The sequence below is a fragment of the Carica papaya genome, chromosome 2, assembly GCF_054855325.1.
Source record: "Carica papaya isolate Zhongbai chromosome 2, ASM5485532v1, whole genome shotgun sequence".
In the NCBI taxonomy this organism is placed as follows: domain Eukaryota; kingdom Viridiplantae; phylum Streptophyta; class Magnoliopsida; order Brassicales; family Caricaceae; genus Carica; species Carica papaya.
Genome location: NC_142310.1, coordinates 21,589,067 through 21,607,715, shown reverse-complemented (window position 1 = coordinate 21,607,715; position 18,649 = coordinate 21,589,067). Strand labels below are relative to the sequence as shown.

General features: G+C 32.0%; 1 protein-coding gene across 1 annotated transcript; it reads left to right on the top strand.

Moving 5' to 3' along the window:
• The first annotated feature begins 312 nt into the window (after positions 1-312).
• KT2/3 (potassium transport 2/3) lies at positions 313-5,304 on the top strand. Its single transcript, XM_088213608.1, has 11 exons — positions 313-824; positions 1,810-2,031; positions 2,141-2,299; positions 2,382-2,439; positions 2,642-2,959; positions 3,068-3,307; positions 3,406-3,723; positions 3,800-3,991; positions 4,114-4,189; positions 4,278-4,787; positions 4,913-5,304. Exons 1-11 carry the CDS (start codon positions 556-558, stop codon positions 5,050-5,052), a joined length of 2,502 nt encoding a protein of 833 aa, XP_088069734.1. The 5' UTR covers positions 313-555; the 3' UTR covers positions 5,053-5,304.
• Positions 5,305-18,649: the final 13,345 nt, after the last annotated feature.

Genomic DNA, 18,649 nt, shown 5'->3' with positions numbered 1-18,649 from the left:
AGTAATTAGTTAGCAAACTTCTTCCATTAGATACTAATAATAAGAATAGGTGATTATTATTAGTGATGAACTGCTTCAATTAATGGCCGTTGATTCGAATTGAGTTGTGAATTATTTGTGTGTGTGTGTGAGAGAGAGAGAGAGATAGATATGATTTAGGCAGTGTGGTGCCCCACATCATTACAAGGCCAATATTGGAGCTCAGAGCAGCTGGAACGTCACTTGAGACCTTATCACAAAGCACATAGACATATATATATATATATATATATATATATACACACACATACATACACACGCACATATTCCTTCCTGCAGCACCACGAGTACTAAACTCAGCTTAACCCAACTCAACTCAACTCAACTCACTCATGATCAATATAGCTGCCATTTATACCAAAAGCATTGTACAGACAGATCAGGACCACCACCAACAGACACATACACACACAAATAATATCTCATCATCTTCTGCTTTTTGTCCTCTTCAATCTTCTTTAATTTCACAAATGTACTGATTATAATCAGTAGTTATTTTTATTTTCAGAAATTGAGATGAACTTCACTTCTACTCCATCTCATCATGATTTGGCCTCTACCAATATGAAGATGATGACGATGGAGAAGCATCAGAAACAGACTGATCATGTTGTATCAGTCAACCATGGCGGTCATGAAGACGACGGCGATGATGATGGAGATCCATCTCTCAGCTTAAGAAACCTCTCCAAGATTATTCTCCCTCCCCTCGGTGTCTCCAGCTATAACCAGAATCAAATTAAGTCCAAAGGCTGGATCATCTCACCAATGGATTCAAGATACAGGTATATATACTCACACACACACACACACACATATATATCATAACTATTCATATCTGATCTTCATCCCACATTAGTCTTTCTCATAAAGCGAGTTGATAGCTTTTTAGCTACAGAATAAAGTTCTGACTCGAACTTCAGCTAAATCTCAACTTTTTAACTTACACAAACATATATATAAGCCTTTTCTAGTCGAACAAGATGATCTGTGGGAGCAAAATTAGAAGTTGTTTTAGTTTCAGAAATGCTCTTAACCATATTTATTATTATTATTTTAATATTTTCAACTGTAAATGATGTTTTTTCTTAAAAAAAGATTTGGTAGACCAGAAATTATTCCATAATTATTTCATGAAAACCACAAGAACATACATAATTTGGTTTGTACATGAAAAGTATGTTTGTGGCTGATATATGCTCAACTATTCTAAATTTGTTTGGTCTAATTTGTCTTCAACGTTCATACACATATTCTCTATATCCATGCACGTATATATACATATACACACATATATATATATTCTCTTATATATAATAATTGCTTGCTGCTTCTGCTCGTAATTATCACTATAATCCCCGAACCAAGATTAGTTGATCAACCTTCAAATCCCAAATTAAATGATCATATCTATTTATAGGTTCTTCTGGTTTTAATTAATTTATTATTTGGTGGTCTGGATACCCATCCTGCGGAATTAATCTGCACCGACAAAAACCAAAATAAAATAATTATTTTTCGTATTTTTCATTTTTTTTTTTTTTTTTTTTTTACATTTTCCTATATTTTTAGTGCTGATTATACATTGTCATAAATGTATATATATACCAAATATTTATTTCTTTCTGAATTGAAAGCTTAGAGAATAAAGTAATTAATTTGGAGTAATTAAGCTAAAGAAAAAAAAAAGTTAGAACTTCTTGCTTAAAATGGATTAAAATATGAAAAAAGTAATGAAAAATTGAAGACTATTCTGGTGAATTACTTCAGGTGTTGGGAGTCATTTATGGTGGTGCTGGTGGCCTATTCAGCTTGGGTATATCCCTTTGAAGCAGCATTTCTGAATTCATTTCCAAACAAATCCAAGCTCTACATTGTAGACAACATTGTTGATCTGTTTTTTGCCATTGACATCGTCTTGACTTTTTTTCTCGCTTACATCGATTCTAGAACCCACTTGCTAGTTCGAGATCGGAGAAAGATTGCTATTAGGTTCTTTCTATTTCGCTTTTAATACTCTATATTAACCATATATAATTGGTTGTATCGTTTTCTATCAACTTAAGTTAAAAAAGAAGTAACTAAATTAATTATAATAAAGGTACCTTTCGACATGGTTCTTAATGGACGTAGCATCAACCATTCCATTTGAGGCATTAGGCTACCTTTTTACGGGTCAAACCAAAGCCGGCCTCTCTTATTTCCTGCTCGGATTGCTCAGGTTCTGGCGACTCCGACGTGTTAAGCAACTCTTCACCAGGTCCAGGATTTTGTTTGTTAGAAAATTTTTTCCCATTAATTGTTTTTTCTCTTAATTTTCTTCTTTTTTTCTCTGTGAGCAGGCTAGAGAAGGACATTAGATTCAGTTACTTCTGGGTCCGATGTGCTAGACTTTTATCTGTGAGTTAACTGATAGATAATTCGGTAAATTTTATAAATATGATTAGTTCATTTCAAATATTTATCGAAAAATTATGAAAAAAGCTTTAAAGTGATTTAATCATATTACAAAATTTAAGAATTCATCTATAATTATGCTGATTGTATTTGTAAAAATTAAAAGTAAAATTACATTCTGATGCAAGTTATGATTGGGCTGCAGGTGACATTATTTCTAGTGCATTGTGCTGGCTGTCTTTACTACCTACTAGCAGATAGATACCCCCATAAAGGGAAGACATGGATAGGAACTGTTATTCCCAATTTCAGACAGACAAGCCTGTGGATTAGATACATTTCTGCACTGTATTGGTCTGTTACCACCATGACGACAGTTGGATATGGCGACCTCCATGCTGTCAACACCATGGAGATGATCTTCATTACCTTCTACATGTTCTTCAACCTTGGCCTTACTGCTTACTTGATTGGCAACATGACCAATTTAGTCGTGGAAGGCACTCGTCGTACCATGGAATTTGTAACTCCTAATTAATTCCATTTAATTCATTCTGAAATTTTAATATGTTAGATCATCAGTATTTCTAGAGTATCTTACAATTGTTCATATGTAATCTTATGTGTATAGAGAAATAGCGTAGAGTCGGCCTCCAACTTTGTGCATAGAAATCGGTTGCCAACAAGGCTAAAAGATCAGATCTTGGCTTACATGTGCCTAAGATTTAAAGCAGAGAGCTTGAACCAGCAACAACTCATTGAACAGCTTCCCAAATCAATATGCAAAAGCATTTGCCAGCATCTCTTTCTGCCTACAGTTGAGAAAGTCTATCTCTTCAACTGTGTCTCAAGGGAAATACTCTTGCTCCTGGTAATTATCACTCATTATATCATCTCTAAATGCATTATTAACTTTTGAATTTGAGTCATCAAGTATAAAATACCATCTGTGCATACTCCACCTAATAGGTGGCAAAGATGAAGGCAGAGTACATACCCCCGAGAGAGGATGTAATTATGCAAAATGAACCGCCAGACGATGTCTATATAATCGTGTCTGGGGAGGTAGAAATAATCGATAGTGAGATGGAGAAAGATAGAGTTGTGGGTAGCTTGCATACTGGAGACATGTTTGGAGAAGTAGGAGCACTTTGTTGCAGACCTCAGTCCCACACATTCCGGACCAAGACGCTTTCACAACTCTTACGACTCAAAACAAGTGCTCTCTTGGAGGCAATGCAGACCAAACAAGATGACAATATTGCTATGATCAACAACTTCCTTCAGGTTCATTAACTAACTATAATTTTAATTTGTATCCTCTTAAATTCAATTGATATATTAATTATAACTTACGTTGCAGCATCATAAGAAGCTCAAGGATCTTAAGTTGAAAGATTTAGGAGTAGATAAAAATGCGGAAGAAGACATTGACCCAAATACTGCCTTCAATTTGCTTACGGTTGCTGGTACAGGCAATGCTGCTATTCTTGATGATCTTCTAAAGGCTAAGTGGGATCCTGACATAGGAGACTCTCAAGGAAGGACTGCATTGGTATCTATACCTTATATTTCAATAGTTAATATTATATTTGATCAATTAACTTATCATATACCTATTCTTTGTGTATAAAAGGAGTTGAATATCCCATAATTTAGTTTGCTTTGTTTGGTCAGCACGAAGCAGCATCAAAAGGGCATGAAGAATGTGTCTTGGTGCTCCTTAAGCATGCCTGTAATGTGCATTTACGAGGTAATTCAACACCATTTGGAACCTCCTATATACATTACATTTATCTCTTTGTAATCCTGCTCGTCGGTATGACAATGTATCATGGCAGATATGAAGGGCAACACTGCATTATGGGATGCAATATCATGGAAGCACCATGCTATATTCAGGATCCTATATCACTGTGCAGCTATTTCTGATCCTTACACAGCCGGTGATCTCCTATGCATGGCTGCAAAGAGAAATGACTTGGCGGTGATGAGAGAACTGTTGAAACAAGGATTGAATGTTGATGCCAAAGATCGACGTGGATTGACAGCGTATCAGATTGCATTGACCGATAATAACGTTGACATGATCAACTTACTTGTGATGAATGGTGCTGATGTAGTTGGCTTTGATTTTCACTCTGTAACACTCAGTGAAAAGAGGGAGGATGAAATGGTTTCCGAAAAGGATGATAATGATGATGATGAGAAAAGAAGCAATGGATTAGATTGTGCAAGAATCAGCATTTATAGAGGCCATCCATTGATCAGGAAAAGCAATTCTTGCAAACAATCTGCAGGAAAGCTAATTAAGTTGCCTAATTCAATTGAGGAACTCAAGGAAATTGCAGGTATTTATTCATTTAGTCAATTATATCTTAAAAACAGACAAAGCAGGAAAATTTCTAACTCTAAATTATATCTTAAAAACATAAGGATTTATTTGATTTGTACATATAAATGAATGTATGAACAGGAGAAAAGTTTGGATTTGATGCAAAAAATACGACGGTGACAAATGAAGAAGGAGCAGAAATTGATTCCATTGAAGTAATAAGAGATAACGATAAGCTCTTCATAGTGGAAGAACAAGAATTTAACAGTGTAATTCATTGACTTTTCTTAGCAGTATTTGGAAACCCTTTGGCTGTACTTTTTGCCCAAGATGAAGTTTATTCCATACGTGTATGTGTGTGTGTGTATATACACACACACGTTATGATCAAGTTTAGAATATAGAGATCTTTATTTAGTAGGACATATTGAGTAGAGAATATTCCAGCAATTCTCTGTTATACATTTTCCTTATTTTCTGTAACGAAAGGGGATGCCTTTCACAAATTTATGGATATCTATGATTATCTCTCACTATGTAAAATGGACTTATATACTTCCAAGTTCTAATTATATTAATTTGTTTATTTTGCTTAACAGGGTAAAATTGAGTATTAGCGTACGCCCTTACATATGTACTGATCTAAATGATATTGTGCATTTAGATTCAATCAGAGAAAATATGTATGTATACGTATTCAATCAACAATCTTAAAAGTTGGTTAGAAAAAATAAGAACCAAATTTAAAAAGAGAGAGATAAATTAACCCAAATGATCTCATCTGATCTATTGAAACAACATTAATTTTATCTTCATAGGTATTTGTGTTAGAATTGATGAAGTTATAAACTATTGAAATTGAGGATTACAAGGAAGAAAATGCGGACTGCCTAGCAAGTATTTTCAAGATTTTCAGCCAACCTTTAGCTTGTCAAGTTAATACATGCATCACAAATTTATTGGATCTTTCAAAATATTCTATTCTTTTTGTGCAAATCAAGACAATCATAAAATTAATTCCGAAAAATCCCGATTGATAATTTCAAGCCAATCGATCTCATAAATTAAAACTAATGCAAAGAAAGAAACAACCACAAAAATAAATACACACAAACAAAATTTACGTGAAAAACCCTTCAATATATAAAGAAAAACACAAATCAAATTTTAAGTTAAATTTACTATCATATAATAAAATTAAGTACACAATATTTTTATAAAAAAAATGTATAAATTATTCTCTAACCAGATTAAATTTCTCTCAAATGATTAAGAGAATAACCCTCTAAAATTGATCTTAAATGATTACACCAAACTTTGTCAACCCTCTTCTCGGTTCTCATGTCTAAAAGAGAGAACAAACCTTTTTTTTCTTTTTTGTCTCAGATTCTATGTGTGTGAGAAACAAACCAAAATACTTACTTTTCCCTTTCCTCCATTCCTGTGGGCATTGAAGAAAAAACATCTGTAAGTGTTTTGCTTTTCTGATGGCCAAATCTTATCTCCCTTCTCGGTTACTGTGCGTGAGAGTAAAAAAGAACCCAAAAAACTTATGTGCAAATGTTTCTGCCTCTTTTCGACTTCTGTGTGTGTATATATATATATATATATATATACATGTGGGTGAAAGAAAAATTGTTTAATTATACTGATGACGACAGCCTTTTCTCTTTTTTCTTTTATTTTATAGACCCATGTGGGCTGGATAACCAAGAATCTTCTCATCTAATCCAAAGAGAAGATATTCACAATTGTCCTTCAGTCCCACCTTCTTAGTTCAAGACTGAGGTTTGTTATGAGTCATTACCTTAGTTAACATATCATAGTTCAAGATAGAGGTTTGTCATGAATCATTACTTTAGTCAACATATCAGTTAAATTTTTATCACTGTGAATAATTTTTAATAACATCTCTTTATTATTCGCCACTTTACAAATTTAATAGTATCTAACATCAATATGTTTAGTTCGATAATGATACATGATATTCTTACTCAAATGTAGAACACTTTTACTATCATAATTATTTATATACTCATCTTACTTCAAAACTAATTCTTCGATAATTTTTTCATCTAGAACATTTCTTTACCTGCTTTAGTAATAGCTATATACTATGTTCCAGTTATGGATAGAGCAAAACACTTTTGCAATTTAGATTGTCATGATATAAGACCCCCCTATAAAAGTAAACACATACCCTGAAGTTGACTTTCTACCATCAAGGTCATCAGCCATATCGTCATTTGTGTATCCCTTTAGAATTGGTTCTGAGCCTCTAAAACATAAGCACATTTTAGCAGTATATCTAAAATATCTGAAAATCTATTTTACTACTTTCCAATAATCTTTACCAGGATTAGAAAGAAACATGTTGACCTAACCAACAACATGAGCAATATATAATGAGTGCAACTCACAGCATATATCAAACTCCTAACTATAGAGAAGTAAGGAACAACTGTCATTTCTTCATTTTCTTTTTTAGTAGAAAAACATGATTTCTTGTTAAGTGTGAAGTGATTACTAAGCAATGTGCTAATTGACTTAGTATTCTTCATATTAAATTTATTTAGAACCTGTTCAACATATTCCTCTTGTGACAACTATAATTTCTTAGCTTTCCTATTACGAGTAATTTGCATACCTAAAATCTATCATGTTGGTCCCAAATCTTTCATATCAGAAAAGTCAAATAACTCTATTTTTAAACTATTAATCTTTGTAGTATCTTGCCCTACTATCAACATATCATCCACATAAAGGAAAAAAATGACAAACTTACCATCTAGGAATGTATTGAAGTACACACAATGATCTGCTTCTATTCTGATGTAACCATGACTCACCATGAAAGAATCAATTTTTTTGTACCATTATCTCATAGCTTGTTTCAACCCATATAAGCTCTTCTTCAACTTGCAAACCATGTGCTCTTTTCTTTTTACTTTAAATCTCTTTGGTTGATTCATCTAGATTTTTTCCTCCAAATCAGCATGAAGGAATGAAATATTCACATCTAATTACTCAAGCTCAAGATCTAAACTAGCAGTCAAACTAAAAATTGCTCGAATGGAGCTCATCTTCACAATAAAAGAAAATATCTCATAAAAATCGATCCCTTTCTTATTATTGAAACCTTTCACTACCAAACAAGCCTTATATTTTACTAGCTTCTCACCATCTATTTTAAGCTTGTATACCCACTTGTTTTTCAAAGTTTTTCTACCTTTTAGAAGTTCAGCTAACTCATAAGCATTATTGTTGTTCAAAAAACTTGTTTCCTCCTACATTGCTTTCAACCATTGAGCTTTCTCTTTATGATTATAAACTACTTGGAAGCTTTCTGGCTCCCTCCCTTCAGTAACTACAACATAATTAGAACTGGAATATCTGGTAGAATGATGATGTGTTCTAGTTGATCTTCTAAGCTAGGTTTCTTTTGTAATCTGAGGCAGCCCCCTACTCAACATTATCTGGTTCTTATTAAAAGAACTAAATAACTCCTTTTTTAAACTATTAATCTTTGTAGTATCTTTTCCTACATCAACATATCATCCACCTAAAATAAAAGAATGATGAACTTATCATATGGGAATGTCTTAAAGTACACACAATGATCTATATCTGTTCTGATGTAACTATGAATCACCATGAAATAATCAATTTTTTTATACCATTGTCTCAGAGTTTGTTTCAACTCAAACAAACTCTTTTTTAACCCGCAAACCTTGTGTTCTTTCCCTTTTACTTCAAACCCTTTAGCTAATCCATCTAGATTTCTTCTTTTAATTCACCATGAATGAATGTAATTTTCACACCTAACTACTCAAACTCAAGATCTAAACTAGCAGCCAAACCAAGAATTATTCAAATAGAGCTAATCTTCATAAGAGGAGAAAATATCTCATCAAAATCGATCCCTTTCTTTTGATTGAAACCCTTCACTACCAAACAAGCCTGATATTTTACTAGCTTGTCACCATCCATTTTAAGCTTGTACATGCACTTGTTTTTTAAAGTTTTTCTACCTTTTAGAAGTTCAACTAGCTCATAGGTATTATTCTTCTTCAAAGAACTCATCTCTTCCTACATTGCTTTCAACCATTAAGCTTTCTCTTTATAATTTTAAACCTTTTGGAAGCTTTCTAGCTTCCCCTCTTTAGTAACTGCAATATACTCAAAACTAAGATATCTAGTAGAATGATGATGTGTTCTAATTGATCTTCTAAGATGGGATTCTTCTATAATCTGAGGTGCAAGGGGCTACTCCCCCTACTTAACATCATCTAGTATTAATGTCTCATCAATCTCTTATTCATCATGTAACTCTTCCTCATCTGTGGCATTTCCAATTGAAGGAAAAATTAGTGTAAGAAAAATAATATATTCACTAGTAATCTTTTATGAAATCTCAAAGTCTGATAAGGTTTTATGTTCATAAAAAATTACATATATGGACCTATAACTTTCTTCTTCATCAGATCTCATAGCTTATACCCAGACTCTGTATCTCTATAAACTAGAAAAATACTTAGAATAATCCTATCATCAAGCTTTTACCTTTACTCTTTAGGCACATGCATAAATATCTTACACCCAAATACCTTCAAATGAAAATAAATAACATCTTTTCCAGACCATACTCTATAAGAATATCAAAATGTAAAGGAGCTGATGGAGATTGATTCATTAAGTAGCAGACAATGCAAAGTGCTTCACCCCACAATGGCTTTAATAGATTAACCATTTTCAATATGCATCTAACCTTCTCTATGAGGGTTCTATTTATTCTTTTAGTCATACCATTATGTTGAGGAGTATCAGGAACAGTCTTCTCATGTATGATTCTGTGTTGTAGGCAGTAATTCTCGAACTCTTTTAAAGTATATTCACCTCTATTCTCATTAAGAAGATACATCAAAGATATTCCTTTCTCTTTTTCTACCATGGCATGAACCTACTTAAAATATTGAAGAACATGGTCTTTTGTTTTTAAAACAAATACCCAAACCTTTCATGAAACATCATCAATAAGAGTAACAAAGTATGTACTACATCCTACAATTTCTACATAAATAGGACCACATACATCAAAGTAAACTAATTCAAGAGCATTCTTTTTCTTTCCAGATCAACTATTAAAAAAAATTCTATGTTATTTACCATACAAACAATGATCATAAGGATTTAAACTCATACATTTGGCAAAAGGAATAAAAGACTTCTTTTGCTAGAATTTGCAACCTTTTCTCACTCATATAAGTCAGTCTTTTGTGCCACAGGTGTGATGAAATATCATCTTCAGTTGCTTCAATGGACCTTTAATAACCTTTACTTAAGTCTTATAAAGTTTGTGACACAATCTGCCTTTAATAATAATAATAGAGCCTTTAGTGAGTTTCTATTTTCTATCACCAAATAGGTTGTAATAGTCATCTAGATCCAGAGCATGAGTAGAAATCAGATTAAAAAATAAATCAAGTACATATCGCACATTTTTCAAAATCAACGTGCAACCAACATCTGTCTACATATAAATATCACCAATACTCATAATATATGCGTAGCTGGTATCACTTATCTTCACTCTGCCAAAATTTTATGCTTTGTACATAGTAAAGACATCTCTCCTGAGTGTAGCGTGATAGGATGTTACAAAATTAACAATCCATTCAGTATCAAAATCTTTAACATGTCTATAATCATCAACAAATGAAAGCACAACCAATTCTTCACTATCATCAGCTACAGTTGCAGTGGTGTTCTGATCATCTATTTTTTTTAGTTTTTTCTCACTATTTTATTTATTTTTTAAATCCTGTAGTTTCTTTTCATATGCCCTTCTCTAGTGCAATGATAACAACTGAATTTTTCTTTCAACTGTGATTTGCCTCTAGATCTATAGTGCCCCTTAGGACCTCTATTTTTACTTCTATTCCTACTATCTATTGTTGTGACAAGTGTTTGTGAAGTCTCAGTATCCATATCTTTTCATCTAATCTTTTCATTGTATAGACTATTATTTTTTACTAAAGATAAAGACAATATACCGCTTTGAGTAGAATTGCTAAGAGACACCACCAAGTTCTCCCAACTATCTAGCAAAAAACTCTATAGCAATAATGTCTACTATTCATCATCTAGAGTCATTTTTAATGTGTTCAACTAATTTACCAACTCTTGAAATTCACTCAAATGTTCTGCAATTGATCGTCCATTTTTCAGCTTTAAGTTGACAAACTTTCTAATGACAAAAGCTTTGTTCCAAACACTTTTCCTCTCATACATATTTTTTAATTTATTTCACAAAAATGTGTGCATTCACTTCTTTGTTTATATGATGATAGATATTATTATACACCTATTATTGGATAGTTCTTATAATATTTCTATGCATTTTCCACCAATCATTATCTAATTTTCCAAAGGCTTAACCGTTTCTAACTTAATATAATCATATAAATACTTAAAATAAAGAAGGTCCTCCATCTTTAACTTATAAATTGAATAATTAGAAGATGACAATTTTATTATTGTACTTGTGAATTCATATATCCTAATTCACAAGTACAATTAATCTCAAACCACAAATCAACTAAAAAACTAATAAGTGTAGTTCTTATACTGCTTGTTGGATCTTCCAAAATATTATATTCTTTTTGTAAAAATTAAAGCAATTGCAAAATCAATTCATAGAGGTCCAATTGATAATTTCAAACTAATTAATCCCTTAAATGAAAACTAATGCAAACAAAGACACAATCACAAAATAAAGAGATATAAGATTTATGTAGAAAACCTTGCAGTATAGAAGGAAAAATCACGGGACAAATTTTGAGTCAAATTGACTATCACAGAAATCAAGTACACAATATTCTAAAGAAAATATATAAACTCTTCTCTAACTAGATTCAATTTCTCTTCAATTATCACACCAAGAAATTAGAGAATAATCCTCTAAAATTGATTCAAAATACTAAAAGAAAAAAGTTACCAAACTTTGTCAACCCTCTCATTAGTTCCAATGCTTGAAAGAGAGAACAAACCCTTTTTTTTCTTTTCTGTCTCAGTTTATGTGTGTGTGAGAAACAAAACAAAACACTTACTTTTCCTTTCCTTGATTCCTGTTTGCATAGAAGGAAAAAAAAAATTGAAACTGATTTGTTTTTCTGATAGTTAAATCCTTTCTTCCTTCTTTGTTATTATGCATGAGAGTAAGAGAGAAACCAAAGAACTTTTTCTGCCTCTTTTCGACTTTCATATATATATATACATACATGCCAAAAAAAAAAAAGACAGTTCCCCCCTGTTTTGTTATATCGATGAAGACTACTTTTTCTCTTCTTTTTTTTTTCTTTATTTTATAAACCCACAAAGGCTGGATAAAAAAATAAAACTGTCCGTACACACTAGGTTTTTAATATGGATGAAAATTGAGAAAATTATAAATTTTAAAATATTTAAAATTTTATAAAATGTGAGACTTCGTGGGTAGTAGCTTTACGATTAGGTTTTTTATTTTTTGGGTTAGTTTCCTAGCACCAAAACTATACAGCTAATCTAAATAATATAAGTTTTTGTTTTATACAAAAATGACATAATTTGGATGAAAATTATTGAAATTATGAATTTTGAGGATTTGAAATGGTGAAGAAAATTGCAAATCATGATACCAATTTTAGCCTTCTCAATCTCTATCTTCTGGTAAACTTTTTAATTGAGTCTTTCTTTTAAATTATAGTTCTAGATGTCTATTTTACAAATATAAAATATTTTCTTTAGTTTCGTCTATACTAACGAGAATTTTAGTTGCAGATTATAGAAGTATAAAAATTTGAGTTAAACTTTGATGGACATTTAATATGCTACGATAGATAATGTCATGTCGTTGCTGAGAATGAATTTGTGGAAATTGAGATTTTATTAATATATTGGTGACTAAAGTATATATTAGATCATTTTATTTGAGGAGTTAAAATTTTATAACTTTAAAGTAAAACTACAATTTGAAATTTTTTTTATCTAACATTTGAAGTGTTCTTTAGTTAACTTGAGAATTGTTTTAAACTTACATATTTTATAGTTTTTTTTTTCTTTTTTCTAAAAGTTGTTGAGTGATGGAGTCGATTGAAGTTGAACTATACGCAATTAGAGATGCCCTCTTGATTCTGATGAACAATCCTATTGAGGGTATAAATTTATTTTGATAAAAGGCAACTTGGATTTAGTTGACAGAAAATAGAAAGAGTAGAAAAGTAACAGAAAGAATGGAAAGAAACGTGAATTTCTATTGATATTTTTTAAGATACAAGAGATTGATATATATATATAAAGGTTTCTTGTCTAAGTAAACAACTTCCTTAAATTATGGAAGGAAATCATAACACTAGCTACTGCGAAATATTTTGTGCATATTTTACTGTTAAAAATATGTTGGACCATACATATACACGGTACTTTATACTTGTAAAATAGAAAATATCTAAATATTTCTGAAAAAAAAAATCTTAATACATCAACACTCCTCCTTAAGAGTTCTTTTAGAAATGCCTAACTTTAATCTTAATTCTTCACATCTCTCCTTTCCTAATAGCTTGGTCATGATATCTACAAGTTAGTTCTTAAAGTTGCACTGAACTAAAGTAACTTCACCTTCTTTTTCAGCTTGTCGAATAGCATGGAACTTGACTTATATGTGTTTTGTTCTGCCATGGTTGACTGAATTTTTAGGCATAGCCAAGGCTGACTGATTATCCACCTTGATCACGATTGGAGCAACTTGAATTTGCTTCAAATCATGCAAAACTTTTCTTAACCATATGGCCTTATTTACACCAGCACTAGTAGTAATGTATTCAGCTTCTGCTGTTGACTGCACCACCACCTCTTGCGTTCTTGATAGCCATGAAAACACTCTTAATCCAAGTGTAAACACATATTCAGTAATGCTTTTGAAATCATCAGGGCATCCTACCCAATCACTATAAGAGAAATCTTCAAGAATACCATTTTTAGTATGTGTATAAACAATGCCATAGTCAATTGTTCCTTTGACATATCTAAGCACCCTTTTAGTTGCTATTATATGTTTTTGTCCTGGGTCTTGCATAAATCTTAAAAGAACACTTGCTACAAACAGAAAGTTAGGTTTTGAAGCTGTTAAATAAACCAAACTCCCTGTTAAACTTCTATACAGGGTAACATTCATATTTTCACCTTTGTCTTCCTTCGATAACTTCAAATTTTGATCCAAGGGAGTAGAAACTTGTTTGTAGCTCTCTATTTTAAACTTCTTCAATAAGTCGATGGCATATTTCTATTATGACACAAAAATACATTCTCTTGATTGATTAATCTCCATGCCAAGAAAATATGTCATGAGTCCCAAGTCAGACATCTCAAATTTGTCTTCCATTTCTCTTTTGAATTCTGAAATAATCTTAGAACAACTTCCAATGACTAATAAGTCATCTACATAAAGAGAAACAATGATCACTTGCCCCAATTCAACAGTCTTAACATATAAAGTGGGTTCATTCTCACTTCTCATAAATTCACATTGTCACGTGAGTGTCAATCTTACTATACCAAGCTCGAGGAGCCTGTTTGAGCCCATAAAAAGACTTATGGAGTTGATACACTTTGTCTTCTATATCAACAGTCTTGAATCCTTCGAGTTGCTCTATACAAAGTTCCTCTTCTAACTTACCATTCAAGAACGTAGATTTTACATCAAGATAGAAAACTTGCCATTTTTGTTGAGCTGTAAGCGCCCATAACAACCTAATAGTTTCATGCCTTGCCATGGGAGCAAATGTATCTACAAAGTCCACACCTGGTTACTGTGAATAGCCTTTAACAACAAGCCTTACCTTGTATTTGTGAATGAATCCATCTAGATTCAACTTTGTTTTGAAAATCCACTTAACACCTATGAGATTCTTTGATTTAGGTCTTTCCATCAAGTTCCATATTTTATCTTGGACAATCATAGATATCTCCTCCTATATAGCATTTCTCCATTCTTCATATTTTTCTACCTCCTCAAATGTAGAAGGTTTAAGCTTCATAAAATTATATTTTTCATATATGTCATACAGCAACCTTATTTTCTGCTTTGATGATTCACTTAAAGCTTCAGAATTAGGATCTTCATCTTCATTGTTTGCTAAAGCCGGTTCAGGTACTTCTGCAAAATGAATTAGTTTTTGCCCTTCAAGTTCATCTTAGTCAATTCTTTTAAGGTCCCAATTCAAATGTGAATTTTCATCAAAAATTACATCTCTACATACTTGCACTTTTTGAGTGATCAAATTATACACTCTATACCCTTTAGAAGCAGCAGCATATCCCATAAAAATTCCCTTATTAGTTTTCTCATCAAGCTTGGTTTATTTTATAGTTATAATAGGCTGAACCAAACACCTTTAAATGCTTTGCCGAATGGCTTTACCCCTGACCAAGCTTCTATAGGTGTTTTACCCTCTACAGGCTTAGTTGGTAACCTGTTCTATAAGTACACCGAAGTATACGCTACCTCAGCCCAAAATTGCTTAGGTAAAGACTTATCATTCATTAAGCACCATGGCATTCTTACAACAACCCTGTTCTTCCTTTCACAAACTTCGTTTTGCTGAATTGAGTAACTAATTGTGAGTTGATGTTGAATGCCATTTTCTGCACAAAAATTATGGAATTCTTTTGAGACATATTCTTTACTATTATCTTATCTGATAGCCTTCAGTTTACACCCACTTTATAGTTCAACCATAGCTTTAAATCTTTTAAACACATCAAATACTTGCCCCTTACTTCTTAAGAAATAGATCCAAATTATCCTAGTATAATTATCGATGAAGAGCATGAAATATTTGTTCTTGTTGAAAGAATCAATGCTCATAGGTCCACACACGTGTGTGTATTAATTCAAGTTTCTCTTTTACTCTCCATTTAGAATTTGAAAGAAACAGCAACGTATGAGGCTTTCCAAGTTGACATACACCACATATAAAATCTGATTCTTTTAATCCTTGAAAATCTCTAGTTAATTGTTGAGATTGCATTTGTTTCAATGATACAATATTGAAATGTCCATATCTCCTATGCCACAATAATGTTTCATCACATTTACTATAAAGTGCACTATCAAGAACTGAATTCCACTTCAGCAGAAAACATTTATCTATCTTTTTCACTTCAACAATCAAGTGATTATTTGATCAATTATGCAGCAACTTTGATTTTTAAAAATAAAAAAATACCCATTGGAAATCATTTGTGCAATACTCAAAAGATTTTGTGTTAAGTTTGGTATGTAAAAAACATTTTGAATATATTTGGTACCTTTTGGAAACTGAACAGCAACAATACCTTTGCCTTGAGCTTCAACCACTTGTCCATTTTCAAGTTTGACACGTGAATTGACTGTTCTATCAAGTTCACAGAACATGTTTTCCTCATTTGCTATATGACTTTTACAACCACTATCCACATACTAAGTGTGATTACAAGTGTCAAGAGAGGATTAAGAGACCATAAATAGTTTTGAAGTTTCCTCGTCCTGCTTATTAATGTAATTTGCATATTATGAAGGTTGTTTTTTGTTGTTTGCTTGATTTTTCTTAGCCCAACAATTCTTTTCTATGTGCCCCAGCTTCTTACAATACATACATTCAATCTTTAGTTTTTCTTTGAACCTACAATCTTTCTCAAGATGATTTGTTTTTTGACAGATGCTGTATGGATGGAACTTATTTCTCTTTCCTTGATCCTTTGAAGTTTCAATACCCTTCCCTTTCTCAATACCTCCCTTCTTATAATGCTTTCTTTGGGGTCTTTATTTTTGCCTAGCTTCAAATGCACCTTCCATAGCTTCATCTTCTCTCAGGTTTGATCTTTGTTCCTAAGCATGCAATTTGCTTATAAGTTCTGCAACATAGAGGACTTTAAGATCACATGATTCCTTTATGCATAAATACTATAAAAATTAATCTCTGAAGTATGCACAATCACAAATAAAGTAAAAATAAAAATAAAAACATGGGATTTTACGTGGTTTGGCAGTGTGCTTACATTCATAGACAAGACTAGCGAGAAAAATATTCCAGTATGTTCAAAAGAGAGTACAACACCCATAGGTTAGCAAACATATATATAGAGAGGTTTCTAAAGTTTTTTTATGTCCCCAAAATACACATAATATTAATTACTAGGATAATTACAAAAATACCCCCATGATTAAAATCATCAGAATTTAAGTCATATCAACACATCTTCCCTTTGGCTTGAGTTCTTTTCAACATCAAAGGAAATAACCTTCTTATCATTCTATCTTGCCATGATGCTCGTTCAAGGGCACTAGTGAGTATTACATACTCCAATGAAGTATAGGTAATACCTAAACTTATTACTGGGATTGCCTTGGTTATTATATCCACAAGATTCTCCTGTGTAGATACCTTCTGCACAATTATGATACAATGTGATATAATATCTCGGATGAAGTGATATCTGACATCAATATATTTTATTCGCTCATGTTTTTGTATATTTATTGAAGTGGAAGCCCTTTAAAGATGTTATAGACTAACTTTATCTGAAATTCAAGTGGCTGCAACCTTAAGGTCAGTTCATCAATGGCATTTCTTGTATATTTGTTAAAGTAGAAGTTCTTTGAAGATTTTTATAGGCTTAGTCCTCTCTAAGAATGCTCAAGGTCATTTGAGTTTGAAGTGGAAGTTATTTGAAAATATTATAGAATAAATTTGCTTAAAGTTCAAGTGGCTGCAACCTTAAGGTCAGTGCATCAATAGCTTTTCTTGTATATTTGTTGAAGTAGATGCTCTTTGGAGATGTTCATAGGCTTAATCTTCTCTATGAGTGCTCAAGGTCATTTGAGTTTGAAGTGGAAGTTCGTTGAAGAAGCTATAGAATAACTTTAAGTTGTTGCAACCTTAAACTTTGTTTATCAATAGCTTTTCTTGTATATTTGTTGAAGTAGAAGTTCTTTGAAGATGTTTATAGGCTTATTCTTCTCTAAGAGTGCTCGAGGTTATTTGAGTTTGAAGAGGAAGTTCTTTGAAGATGTTATAGACTAACTTTGCTCTAAATCAACTGGCTACAATCTTAAGGTTAGTTTGTTAATGGTTTTTAAATATGTTCTATTTAATTGTTGTAAATTTCTTCCAAAACACATTTGTTGGTTGCTCTTTTTTTTAAACATCACTAAAGGCTCTATGTTCTAACTATGAGGATATGTACACATATATATAATATATTTGTGTGTGTGTCTCTTTATGGGTGATATTATACATGTGCTCTTTGGACATATACACATATATGCGTATGTGTGAAGCATTTTCATATTGTATATGCATTCTTCATGTATTACATGCATGTGACTGTGTGTTTAAGGTACTACATGCGTATATACATCTGTTATGTGCTTATAGTAGTACATGTGTACTCTTCATGCATGTACAAACATATATGTGCATGTGTGTTGTGTGCACATGTTAAACCTCACTTTCATACTACTCTTTATACGTATAGTATTGTATATATATATATATGCTACTCTTTATGCTATTCTTCATATACATGTATGCATATAATAAAGCATATGTGAAACCTCACTTTTATGCTACCCTTTAATATTTGTACTATTACATATATATGTATGCAATACTACTTCTCTAGTTTCAAGCATTCCAACTCAAACTATTACATACCATGTTTTTCCCTATGGAAACTCAAGTATATAAACTCTCTCTATTTAATCATCAAAATGTACATGACTATATTGAAAGTCTATAAATCTATCCAATCCACTTAAAACTGAATCTTCTTGGATTCTTCTTTATTACATTTCTTCGA

Excerpts from the sequence above, each read along its gene's own strand:
- KT2/3 (XM_088213608.1), top strand. The coding sequence starts at position 556 with ATGAACTTCACTTCTACTCCATCTCATCATGATTTGGCCTCTACCAAT. Across the intron at positions 2,032-2,140 it reads CGGAGAAAGATTGCTATTAG|GTACCTTTCGACATGGTTCT; the intron begins GTTCTTTCTATT and ends ATTATAATAAAG. Across the intron at positions 3,724-3,799 it reads TGATCAACAACTTCCTTCAG|CATCATAAGAAGCTCAAGGA; the intron begins GTTCATTAACTA and ends CTTACGTTGCAG.